At 43.7% G+C, this 14173-nt stretch overlaps 1 protein-coding gene across 1 annotated transcript in view; it reads right to left on the reverse strand.

The window, feature by feature from the left end:
- Positions 1-14173, reverse strand: part of cacna1ia (calcium voltage-gated channel subunit alpha1 Ia) — a 99014-nt gene that overhangs the window by 58990 nt on the left and 25851 nt on the right. Inside the window, exon 2 of the mRNA XM_019888704.1 lies at positions 13599-13863. Coding sequence (XP_019744263.1) covers positions 13599-13846 — 248 coding nt within the window. The 5' untranslated portion in view covers positions 13847-13863. The remainder of the gene's footprint in view (positions 1-13598; positions 13864-14173) is intronic.

The following is a 14173-nucleotide window of genomic DNA, read 5'->3' on the forward strand; positions in this document are numbered from 1 at the left end:
CCCCCCCGAGGCTGTATAAAAGTAGATACATTTCATGGAAACAAAACAAAAAAAAACCCAGACTTTTATTGACAAAAATTCATCCGATGAGTATTCACTCTCTCAAGATGACCTTTGCCGAGAACGATCGCTCGGTGATTGGTTCGGGTTTGCAGGGATAACGGCACCGGAGAGGCGATCCCTGAGCTTCACGCGCATTTCAAGAATGATGAATAAGGTGACAGTGTGTGTAGGGAGAGAGCAAGACAAAAGAAAATGAGATTGTCGAAACAAAAGGAATTGCAGGAATGTGATCCTGAATTTTTCAAGCCAAAAAAGGTGAAAGTCCAGCTGTGTTAATTGTTGTCTTGTGAGAGCAAAGGTATGTTGCTTTTAGTTAACACAACACGTCGATCGCGACTTTAATGTTGTAAAATGTTCATGAAATCGTTTGTGCCCGGATAAACTCGTTCCGCTGTGAGTCGACGATGCTTCAGCAAGCTAGCTTAGCTTGCTAGCTGCCTACAAAACAGTGTGAACGGGCTTGTTCGCAGCACATCGCTGAGCAGAGATCAAGTCTGCGGGGAAAGTGTTGTGATTATTGTGTGAAAAAGTGTGCAAGACCGATGAAAAATGTTTTGCGATATTCCATCGTCTTCTGAAATTTGTATTCCTACACGATAAAGGGATTCCTGTTGAACGGCAACTTGCAAACAGGTTAGCATCACGTCTGCCTTGAATTGAAATCAAAAGTTAATCTTCTGACCCGTCGCACGTGAAAAAGAAAAAAAAAGTACCCGATATAAAGCGAGCAGAGCATATTCTTGCATGTTTTGATCATATCAATTGGTCGCGTTCAAGATTTGCTAGCCATCGCTAGCTCGTCTTCTCTCACTCAACAATCACTGCTGGCATGAATGATTTCTCATCTCCAGTTGAGCGACTCAAGTAAACTGCACCAAGTGTTCACTTTTGTTGTGACTCGTGAACATGAAAACAGACTCAGGGACTGTTCCGTCTCACTCCCTCGACTGGGTGCCCTCCAACACGGACGCCTTTGCGCACGGCTCACCAACGTGACGTCAGCGTCAAAGTGTCGACATGCATGAGTTTCCTTCACTGTGATTCGTTGCAAAGTGGGAATTTATCCTAGCCTCACACGCTTCTTACCGGAACAAACAAGCCCAATCAAGACTATGTTGCACATTAAAATACACTTCTAACCTCATTTTGACTTCAGAGCTGGAAGCCCTGAGGACAGTATTAGCACAACTGATGGAGGGACTCGCCCGGCCGTCTCTCACCAACATTACGGTCTATGAAGCAGTGCTGCGGCATACCAAGGGACGCATTTTCACCTTTGCTTTAAAAGCACCTCATTGGCCGTGTGACAAGTCCCCGAATGCTTTGGCTCTTCAAAAAGCCTTTAAAATGCTAAACAATCCAAAACCTCAAGGCTATTTTGACTTCTTGCTAAGAAATTGCAAATATAAAACACACCGGTGCCTCTCTCCGGAGTGAGTACAGTATAATAATCACGGTAAAAATATGGCTCAATTCACAGTAAAATAAACGATCGAGTAGGTTTTAAAGTGAGACAACCTTGTGCTGCAAAAATAAGGTTGAAAATGCATCAATGAAAAAGTCATTATCGTCATCTCCCAAAACAATAGCGAGCACATAGTTGGAATTTGTGAGGTCGAAACAAAACCCAACCTGACAAGGCAAGTTTCCAGTACTCGAGGCCGTTTGTTAAAAACAGAGGTGTTACTTAATATATAAATACGTGTTTGATATTGACCTTTGTAACAGCAATTCTCCATTATATTTCCCTCAGTTGGTTCACTTGAGAAAATCTTGATAGCCGCAAGCTCAGAAAAAAAAACACAACCACTTGAGATTCAGTAGTGGTTAAAAGGACATGCTGAACCTTTAAGTAGTTTTTAGCCTGACCTGCGTATTATTTGTTTGCGAGTTGACTTTGCTCACAGCCCTTTTGGCAAAATCATTCAGAGGGTGAGCAAAATATCTTGAGCAAGTCAACATAGCCCATCTCCCCGACCATGTTTTGTCCTTATCAGACTATTACAATATTAATCCGTGAGTGCTGCAAGAACCGAAATGAAGCAAGTGACTCAATAATGCATAGCAGCCTCTTTTCTATCTCAACCTCGAGGTTAAGCTCAGGCTAAATTAGGACACTGAGATTAAGCGCAAACAGGACGGAGCGAAATGACTTTTTCATTTAAGGGGGAAAAGTTTAAGCTTGAATAACTTTTGTCGTCCTCGCCGACGCGCGTGCGCGCCAGACTTGGCAAGTCCATTATGAGCATGTCAACACACCGGGAGCCAATGTTCCCGTCTTTATGAATCAACACCTGACACGAGCCCGCTCCAATAACACGCTTTGATTCAACACACACCTGTCTCCCAAAAATTCATTTGTAACGCGTGCGCGCGCACACACACAAACGGCAAAAATGGAGCCAGTAATTTGTCCCCACGTCCCCTCTGCTCTTCGTTCCTCATGCTTGGTTGAGTCGGCGAGGAGGGCGAGGACGCAGACGAAGCAGAATGACAAGCCGAGTCAAGGCCTTAACGAAAGGCTGCTGGCACGACCCCGCGCAAAAAAAAAAAAAAAAAGCGAGGCGCTTGCTTCTGTCGGCTCGCGGGCGACATTTTCTTGAAGAGCCACAGACATTCCTTTTTTTAACATGAAATGCCTTGGAAATTGCTTCCTGCCACAACATAAGCTCCTGTCTACCAATCTGCACCACTTTCTCTCTCGAGATGCCTTCTTCGTTGTGATCATTATGAAATGGAAGAATGGCCGTCAACCCCCTGTGGCCAGCTTGCCAAGACCGAAACAAAATGGTGAAAAATAGAGAAAGGTCACGCATCAGCGGTTGCCAAACATGATCTGAGACATTCTGCAAGGATATTGGAAATGGCACTTTCCGACTCTGAGCCTGCGTGAAAACTTGACCCTTGGGCAGCCACGATACAGAATGTCATGTGAGACATACAGCAAATCGAGAAACGGTAAAAGAGACTTTGCAAGAGTCCCATGAACTGAATTGTGTTACTCCCACATTGGCGCAGGTCCCCACATGCACCAGTTGTCATCGGACGATCAAGGGGGAATCTCGAAATAGTGATCACGTATTCTTCGCAAAAGAAAGACAAGTCCATATGCTTTGGTTGTTGTGTTTTTGTGATGTCATAACAGAAGGGTGCACTTGATGGTTAAAAAAAAAAAAGTGTCATAACCATAGCACTGGAACTTTATGCGATAAAGTGTCAGGCTGCTCAGCACACAATATTACCAGTATGCAGTACGAGAAGTAATAAAATATCAATTATACGCACCATTAATTTTACCGAGCAGATGCTAACATAAATAGCATCACTGTACAAACACCTTTTGTTATCCCTCTCCATTATGTAACCATTACAATCGAAACGGCACACAACATATCTTCTGCATTCGCTCATCTTCTTTTTTTTTTTTTTTGGTTTGTTTAAGCAGCAAAGGCTTTCCCTTATCAATCTGTTTTTTTTTTTTTTCCTCTCTCTGGGCCTCCCAGACAGCGCCATACTTCTCTGGCTGCTCTTGGATTTAATCCTCCCTTGAGGCAATGTCAAGAGCTTGCGAGCGGACAGCCAAGTCAAAGCATGACAGCGTGGGGTGTTCAGACTCTCAACCGCAAGGCGATTTACGACGAGCGGTTTGACTCTTACGGGGTGAATGTTTCGGAGACGAATGAAATAATTCATGGCCAGGTTCAAATCATCCAAAGTCATTTCGTATCTTGAACTAGGGAAGAGCAGGGGTGGATCGCAATCGAATGAAGAGTAGGTTTTTTTCGCAACGTCAGCAGGGTCGGTTTCATTCTAGGCTCACTCAGAAGTGTCACATTGTATATTTTATTTATATTTACTTTTGTTAAGCATTTTAGTCAAAATAACGGGACAGAATTGGTCACTGCAGATGTACTTAGCGTCCAGAAACTAGTCTTTAGGTGTATGTTAGCGCACATTGGCTCCTTCTTGGCTTCCAATTTCGAGAGTAAATCAAATCGAGAATAAAGACCGCAATGTGATGCGGGCTGGATGAGCTCACTTGGTTAAGTGAAGCATTACCAAGGTCAGTTGTTGCAGCTCAAACGGTTTCACTGATATTAATAGGCCCTGACAGAGACTGTTTCTCTGCGGGATCGCATCTCTGCATGTTGGCAAGCTCAGGTACAGGCAAGCTCAATATGCACGAGCACGCACAAGCACACACCAACCGATGCCCTCACCGCTCAGTGGGAGACAAATGGACACTAGAAAAAAAACGTGCAGATTCAAATGGAGAAGAATTGAACGAGCAACGCATTTCGCAGGCTAATTCCAACAAGAAACCATCTTTTTTTTTTTTATCCTCAACACGACAAAGGTCACAGCACCTTGCACAACATTTCTTAAAATAGCTTCCCGGGTTTTTTTTTTTTATTGAATAGAACAAAGGATGTTGCACCCACAATTCCAGGTCTGCTTGCTGGCTCGCTTGTCTCCAAATAAAAGGCCAAAGTAAAACACGCACAGGCCAAATCATGGAACGAGTGATGAGTCTTGACAGGTTTTCACGACTGGCTCAGGTGTCATTTTGAGCTCACAAATCAGTGCTCTTAATACTCACTACCATTTCTTGAACTGGGATGAGAACCAACAGGAGACACAGACACACACACACACACACAGACACACACACACTCACTCCTAAATCCCCTGCCAGGAAACTAAATTGCGCAAAAGTGCGTTGTCAAGTTTCGTTCACGAGCGAAACAGCGTAAGGGTTTTTACTTTAAGGACAGCGGGTGGTTCGGTGTGCTCAGAGGAATTACTTTTTATCATGCGACTCGGTTAAGATACTCAGAAATGTCCCCGGGATGAAAGATATTGATCATATGGATTCCCGTCGTGACTGCGCAAATTGCCTCAAGAAACTTTGCATCGAGTTTAAGACTGACACGAACACAAATTCAACACGCACTCATCTCGTAGCGATTTTACTACTCTGGCTGTGTGCAATGCTAGTCGACAAAATAAAAATACAAATCGAGATTAAGGAGTGGGGAGGATAGTTGCTAATAAATTCCTCTGGGCACATTTTGAGTTAGATTGGCAACAAAATCGAATCGGTTCTGATGCTCGATGCCTCTCCACACACTCGTCTCAACCATCAAAGGCGAAAATAAAAGAATTAGCTTTTGCACATACCGGAGGTAAAAATGGCTACCATAACAATACCCACAACTATTATGTGCCCGTAAAGTATGAGGCGAAGGCACAAATTACAGATTTGTTGTGTCTGGAATAATTGATGTGTGTGCTCTGCGGCTCCCATCGGTGAATGCGCGTTGTAATCCAACACAGACAATGTCGGGATCGTTTAAAAAAAAAAAAAACAATTCGAATGTGTTATGATACAATAGCCGAATGGATCTTTCTTATGATTGATATGATCATGTAAAAATGTCAGGCAAATAAGTGCTCTGACAATTTTAGAGAAGTCGCCGGATTCTTACTAGGGCTTTCTGTTTCTGAAGGTGTCCATATGTAGCAATAGTGTTAAAAGGCAGGACTTTCATAAAATACGTCCGATTGAAATCTAATTATGTACCGAATGTAGAATGTAAGAAAATAGAAGAACAAAAAGTATAGGAGCTGCTGTAAAGGCAGCCACTCTCACGGTGCCATCTTGAAGTCATAAGAACAAAATAATACAACACATCAACAACAACACATGAACAAATGACGACGAAGATTAATTACAATTAATTCAACAATTTTTTAAAATAAAGTCCTGCCACACACGCAGGGTGCAGCACATGGTGACTTCAACTCCCAAGTTTGACACACTTTTTTTTTTTTGCAGACTCCTCTGCCTGTGTGCACAGAGTGTAAAATGATGACATCGTCATGCTCCCACACATTCAGAATCACCAGACAAGAAGAGTGTGACAGAGTGGAGACGATATCAGCCCCCCTCACACGGAGCGGGCCTGGAAATAAGCAAAGCCACACTCCATTTCCTAATCGCGATCCCATTTGTGGTCATTAAGCCATTTGATGAAATGTGTCGCTGTATCACTCCGCTATTTCTTTGTCTCCCTTCCACCCCAACATTCTAAGCCGGTTTTCACTGTGGCCTTCTTCGCGCCGGTGGGGTGCGTTCTGATTGCCTGACATGACTCCCCCGCTAGGGTTCTCACTTTTCGAAGGAAACTCAAAGGGGTCAGCGACTTTGAGCAACACATGCGGACGTTAAGTTTTAAAGCTGGCGTTTAATGACTTGAGCTGTAAGACTCATTTGAGCCGCGGATATCAGCAGTCAGCTATGTTTCGACGTTACACAACACGTGCGCACGCAACTTAGCGCCAAGCTTTTCTCACCGGTCAGAGAAGTTTCAGCTTATGCCCTGACACATATGCCCCGACACGCGCACGCAGCACTTCTAGACGAAGAACACAAAGAAAGGATTTGGGTTGACCATGATCCATATATGTGCAACACATATCTGACAGCAGGGATTATGTGTGTTTTATATAGGGGGGGCATATTTTGTGTGCACGTTAGTGTGTGTGTTTGACAGTGACAAAGCGGGGGGCCATTCCGGCAGGTCTGTGGTGGTCACTAACTCTTTCCTCACCTTAGGCCAGAAGCCTTTTTTTTTTTTTTTTTCGACACCTACTCCTACTCTATATCACCTGCCAGCAATTTCTGGAGGTAATGGAGCGAAAGGGCCAGTGGACAAAAGCCGGTAAAATAGTAGCAGGTTGGTGCTGGAAGTGCACATCACGAGTTCATATGTTCATACGCGCGAAGCCTGAAAATAAAAGTCTCTTCAAGGGTCGCGGGGAGCATATCCCAGCTGTCCAAAAGGTAGGCTACATCATGTGCAGGTCGCCAGTCGATCGCAAGGCACACCCTGCCTGTTGGGTATGAATCATAAAAATAACTCATGTGCCACCTTGAAGTCTGCATTTCTGACCACGTCTGTATGTTTGATGGTCATATTTTAAGATTTGTTTGCTACAGCATCTTTGCAGACCTTACGTCTTCTTGGCTCTTTTTTTTTGCAGACTATTTGGCAGATTTTTTTTTTTTTTTTAGTTCCCCCTCAGACCTTTTGTTTTGGCTCTTCGATCCGAATCTCAGTCTAAGTCCAAGCTTTGTGGCACCCCGGTTCCCGTGGAAGAGGCTTAAAGTTGCAGTCACCAGCGTAATTAGAGATTTCAAGCTCCCTTCCATTGACAGGGGGTGAAAAGACAACACATGTGGACACACACACACACAACACACACATACGGCAACACACACACACACACACACACACCGCCCATCCTATGTGTTGACAGGGACTGGGCAAGAGTTCACTCTGCCACAATGCTAACTCTCATTCTTCCTCCTTCACATGCTGCCTTTTCGAGGGCGAGCGCTAACTAGCAATCTCTCACTTGTCTTCCCTCGCTCCCCGTCCGCGCACACCAATGGCCATCATCCATGTATTTATTTCTTTTTTTAAATCCATCTTTCAAGTGTTGGTTTGCCGTTCACCATCTTGCTAATTCGGTTTCTGCTTGTAGCATAGCTAGCATACATATTAGCAACGAGCAGCGGCTTTCTTCCCCTCCCTTTTTTTTTTTTCACTGTTTATGACATGACAATTTTTAATTCTCAGCAAACAATATCCATCCCCATTACATATTTCTACAATTTGAGTTCATTTGTGATCTAGCGAAGGCCGTATTACTGCAATGATTGCATCCTTGATCATCCGTTTGAATCAAAGTAAGGTGAATTGAAAAAATAGAGCGAGCGATTACAGCCAACAAGATCGTAGGAGCCTCTCTGCCCTCCTGCACGGAAAATTTCAATACCCAACTTATCCGCAGAGCCTTTAGCATTGCTGTTGACACCTTCCACCCCTCGCCCTCCCATTTCAGTCTCCTGCCTTTAGGGAAAAAATAAGACCCTGCGCTGTCAGGAAAAATGTTGCGATTTCCCGATCCAAAATGCAGTTACCACATACCGCAAAAAACAAACCAAAAAAAAACCCCACCAGGTTTTATGAATGCTATGTAAATGTTCCTCCCATGTACACACAAGCTGGTTCAACTCCCGTGACCAGCTACCGCCAGGGATATGAGCACTTTCTCATTGTAAGCAGCCCCCATTATGCGGTATGCCGCAGACGATTTCCAACTCGCTGTGAGGGCTACCATCGCACATGACAGCTGCGGGGAGAGTGAATCACAAAAGTTCTTCATGCAAACTGGATGCAGGAAGCAGGCGTGATGCAGAAAATGTGTTACGCAGTCAAGATTCTGAAGAATTGGCTCTGGCCGCGATTGGGAAAGGACACGAACGAGCCATTGGAGATTGTTATAATTGTTGCACAGACATTCATAGCATGACACGCTCTGCCTGATACAGCTACAAAGACCACCTAAAAAAAAAAAAAAAGATTCTCAAAAGCCATGAAAGCGTGTGCGATCTGCTCCTCTCCTTGATATTATAATGAGTCTTCTTGGTCTGCTAATGCACTCATAAGTATTCATTACAGAAGGGTGGACCTCAAAGCGGGTGCTGCAAGTGGCCAAATGGATCCCGCGGAAACATTCTGATGATCAATCAAAGAGCAGAATATTCATAAACATCCCCCAATGACTCACACACTTCCTGCAAACCCGAACACCGTCACGGAATAAAATCTATGCGCATCCTGACAAATCTTCAATGGTTTGAGGTTTGTTTGTTGTTGTTGGGTTTTTTTTTTATGCAATTCATTTACCATGTTTTTTTTATTGGGTTAATTTAAATTAGTTTTTAGAGCAGGTTCATTCGTTTTTACTAGTTTTTTGGTGGGAGGGTTGAAAATGCATTGTTTTAGTATTAGCTTTAGTTTTTTTAATATATGGATTGTTTGTCAGATGCAATACTTAAAAAATAATTCATTCTTGAGTATACAGTACTACAATTCTCAAATGACAAAAGTATGACTGAAACTCAACCAACTCCGAAAGCTCATACATGATACTGACAGACACAGATGAAACCCGAGGACATTTTCACAATAATGTGTTTGTTTTAGCTAATGAGTTATGAACTTAAAGGTGTAGTTTCAGTGAGTGTTTTGTTTTTTTTTTTTCAAGCATTTTCGTTTTCATTTTATTTCGGCTCGCGAAAATGTTTTTTCTTCAGTTTTCGCAATTCTGGTTTCGTGAACCTTGACTTTGGATGAAACACTGACTACACCCTGGAACTGTGGCCAGTCAATCAATCAATCAATCAAGCGCACATGTAGACAGAGATATCCATTGACACCATCATTGAGTCCACCCTGCCAGCACGGGAATTAGGCAAGCCAAATATTGCACCGTCGATGGCTACAACTGTAAAACCCCTCTGAATAATCTACAAACTTTGCTCGAGCACCCATACTGGATCTCATTACACTGTCGGATAATGTCGCGACTAATGGGCATTGGTATTTTTCTGCGGTATTAATCAGGATAGCCCAGCGTGTTTAAGCAAGCAACTATTGTTTGTTTGTCACTTTTTTTTTCTACAGCATTAGCTGAAAGGAAAACGCGAAACAATGAACATGGATCACCATTGTTATTTTACAAAGTGAAAGCACAGTGAGTTGTCACATTGGAATTAGCCTTCATACCTCCCATCTTATTTGCCAAAAAAGGTGAGAGTGGGCTACGTCCAGATTCTTGGATGAGGCACAACTTCGCCATGAAGCAAAAGGAGAGTTCAAAGAGGAAAAAGAACAGCCCTGTATAATAAATGAAGGGAATATAGGCCATGTAGGAACCGAGTCTTTTTTTTTTTTTTTAAATTAGACGATTGTGTTCAAGTACAGTACATCTACTATAATTGTTCCTTGTCAAGGTTCGCCCGCTGCCGTTGAGTTTCGCCACGCTTTAGACACAGATGAAACCCGAGGACATTTTCACAATAATGTGTTTGTTTTAGCTAATGAGTTATGAACTTAAAGGTGTAGTTTCAGTGAGTGTTTTGTTTTTTTTCCAAGCATTTTCGTTTTCATTTTATTTCGGCTCGCGAAAATGTTTTTTCTTCAGTTTTCGCAATTCTGGTTTCGTGAACCTTGACTTTGGGTGAAACACAGACTACACCCTGGAACTGTGGCCAGTCAACCAATCAATCAATCAATCAAGCGCACATGTAGACAGAGATATCCACTGACACCATCACTGAGTCCACCCTGCCAGCACGGGAATCAGGCAAGCCAAATATTGGACCGTCGATGGCTACAACTGTAAAACCCCTCTGAATAATCTACAAACTTTGCTCGAGCACCCATACTGGATCTCATTACACTGTCGGATCATGTCGCGGCTAATGGGCATTGGTATTTTTCTGCGGTATTAATCAGGATAGCCCAGCGTGTTTAAGCAAGCAACTATTGTTTGTTTGTCTTTTTTTTTTTCGACAGCATTAGCTGAAAGGAAAACGCGAAACAATGAACATGGATCACCATTGTTATTTTACAAAGTGAAAGCACAGTGAGTTGTCACATTGGAATTAGCCTTCATACCTCCCATCTTATTTGCCAAAAAAGGTGAGAGTGGGCTACGTCCAGATTCTTGGATGAGGCACAACTTCGCCATGAAGCAAAAGGAGAGTTCAAAGAGGAAAAACAACAGCCCTGTATAATAAATGAAGGGAATATAGGCCATGTAGGAACCGAGTCTTTTTTTTTTTTTTTTTAAATTAGACGATTGTGTTCAAGTACAGTACATCTACTATAATTGTTCCTTGTCAAGGTTCGACCGCTGCCGTTGAGTTTCGCCACGCTTTCGTGACAGCAGCATGATTGATGACTTCCGACCATTTCCGTCTTTTTACCAGCGAACTGCAAACGCATAAAGAAACCCACAAAATGGACCCAAGGGCAAATCCAATCGGATGCACACAATGTAGCAATTAGCAAATCGGCACGGCATACATTCCAAACCATTCCTCAATACTTTGAAGGACCTCCAGACCGCAACCACAGCAGTTTGGCGATTGGAAATCAAGAAATAAATACATCTCTAAATCCGTTAACAGTTAGAAGCAAGGCTCATTACAAGGGAACAAAATCATTTTAATTGAACCCACCATCTCTTTAATTCTAATGGAAAAGCATCGAAATTATTGGATTTCTTTTTTTTTCTTTGAAAGATGCCATTTAAAAACAAATAAAAAAGCAAAAACAAAACCCCATACAAGCTCATTACACAAAGATGCCATTTAAAAACAAATAAAGCAAAAACAAAACCCCATACAAGCTCATTACACAGGCTGCGTCTTACAAGAGTGCTACGTATGACAGAGGTCAGGCAGAGTGTGCAAGCGCTGAGGCCTGCGACGACAACAGTCATTACAGTCACTTGAAAGCCTTCTCGGCATGTGTGCATCCCCCCCAACTCAGATGCTGGATGCACGAGTGGAGTTTGGACTACACCACGGGGGGGGGGGCAAGCGAGCAAAGAGAATGCGAAAGATGGGGATACTTTTGAAAACGATTTCACCCGCTTCCAGAGAGCGCCATGTTCAACTGAAACTTCCAGAATGTGAAGCAAAAGTCGAGTATAAAGAGATCTGCCCGAGGAGCTTGTATTAAGACGGAGCTGGAAGGTGAGCGAAAGTGGATGATGTGTCCCAGGTGCGTGCTCCATCCTCAGAACCAGTTAAGAGCGAGGCACGGCAACGCCTCAGCCATCCGTCACCATGGAGATAACAAGCTGTCAAGGCCAGAGAGGATCATGGGCCACAGAGGCCGGCGACTCTGCATGAACACCGTAGGAGCCAATCAAAAGCGATGACAAGAAGAGGCTACAGTATATGTGTGTTCAAAAAAAAAAAAAAGGAAGAAGAAGGGCAAGAAAGACTGAAAGAAGGCAACGCAGGAGGAAATAAATATTATTGGGCTTTCAGCTGTACTGACGATTGAAACGGGGAGGATTTGTTTTGATGCTGCTCCATCAAAATATGTCTCTGCGAAACGGGGATGTTGTTTCGGACCCTGGGACCCAGTTTAATGACATACCTCCAAACACGCATCGAGTCACAAGCACACTATTCTGATACTCCATACAAAAGATATTTTCAAATGTAAAGGCCAAGTGCACGTTTTCAGATTTGTCCACAACCACAACTGCCTCTCTTGTGTTTCTGCGTTCATTCCCAATTTACACGCAATGGGCGTGTTGAAAATCTGGACAAGATAATCTGCATCGATGAAAAGTGCATCCAGGCATGAAACGAGTGTTTTGTAACGTGTGCAACTGCTGTGCACCAAGCTGAAGAGACTTTTTTTTTTTTTGGTTTCCACCTTAATCTACTCAAGAGGACCATCACGTTAGAAAACAGCATTGAGTATGAGGCAAATGACCACAATACATTGCGAAATTTTTTTCAAAAACCTCTCCAACTGTGTGCTTCAACATGGAGCGTCACCGTCAGATACCGCTCTCATTTGGCGGTGGAAGTGTACCCAATCAAGTGTCCTGAAGGGGATTGTCAAGCGCGCCGTAGCGGGTAAGAAGAGTGGCTCATGACGGGGAGTGTGTGCGGGGGTTGCGGCATCAGAGGGAAGTGCTCCAGGTGCTCTGCTGCAGGCGTGGGAGACTATTGGAGACGTGTGTGTCTGTGTGTAGGTGTCTATGTGTGTGTGTAGGTGTGCACGCGTGCGTGTGTGTGTGAGAGAAAGAGATTGAAGGCCCCTCTTAACTGAGTGGCGGACAGATTTATTGATCTGCCAAAAGATGGTGAAACAGCCTCTTATTACCCTCTCATAAACACACATTCCCTAACACGAGCACACACACACACACACACACACACACACACATGCATGCACACACATGCATGCACACAATGCAACAAAGCAGATGTGCATTTTGTGTCGAGATGCACACAATTAACCCACCCTGTCTGACACACACACACACACACACACACACACACACACACACACACACACACACACACACACACACACACACACACAAATCTGAATAAATGTAACTGTTAAAAGGAGCTGCAGTTTAAAAAAAAACTGTCAAATCGTCTTTATGACCTCACAGTGGAATATTAAAAATGTTTTATGAAAATTACCTTACGCCTCTAATTTTTCTCGTAATGCTCATTTTAAAACATACCACGCCATGGGAAAAATAGCTTATCAGAGACCCTCGAGACAGAAGGCGTGACCAACGGCTGTGTCAATCACATGCCACGCATGCGTACACACGTAGCAGCCGCACGGGGATACTCGACAGCTCCAGTTTCCATTCCATATTCCCACAAAAAATACCAAGTCCAGGGTCCACCCTGGACTGGTTGCCACTCGATGGCAAGGCACTGACACGCAAACAAACATTCACACTCTCACGGCTCATTAGAGCTCGAGCTCCGATTCCTCAAATAATTTAGCTTAAACCTGACAAACCTCAGACGCAAAATGTCAACACTTAAATGCACGTTCAGCATTATTGACTGAAAAAAAAAAAAAAAAGAACAGCATTTCCACCGGCGATGGAAAGGATATGGACTGGAGACCATACGGATGCACCAGCTGCGGGGGCAGGTGGTCTGCTTGAGGCAGAAGAAGACCACGGGCGCCAGCTCGGGGAAGGGCACCACAAGCGTGCTCAGGTCACTTCCGATGCTGGCGTCGTCACCTGGACCCACTTCCTCGATGATGTCATCAGCCTGCGCTGAGCCATACTCCTCACGATGCCCTGGCACGGCCGAGGAAATGCCCCCCAGCGGCACAGGACACTCCTCGCTCGTCATGGCAACGCAGCCCGGTTCTGAGAAGAGGAGATGAGAACAGGGTTAAGGAAATGACATTTGCAATCGAATGCCCCCACCCCGATTGATTTTTGGAATGGATTTTTAAGAAACGTTTGTACAACACAGCGATGAAAGCGGGCTCCTCTGCTAAATCCACTTAATTGATCGACAACATTGCTGTGCATTAAAAGGCATGGTGATCCAAAGTTCGTCTTACTTTTCGGGTAAAATCTCGCAGCATTTGGACAAATAACTTCAGCATGAAAAAAAGGCCAACGAATCAAATGAAATTCATGAAAAAAAATGTAGTTTTATTTGATTTACATA

Source organism: Hippocampus comes, unplaced genomic scaffold (assembly GCF_001891065.2).
Source record: "Hippocampus comes isolate QL1 unplaced genomic scaffold, H_comes_QL1_v1.1 scaffold427, whole genome shotgun sequence".
Lineage (NCBI taxonomy): Eukaryota > Metazoa > Chordata > Actinopteri > Syngnathiformes > Syngnathidae > Hippocampus > Hippocampus comes.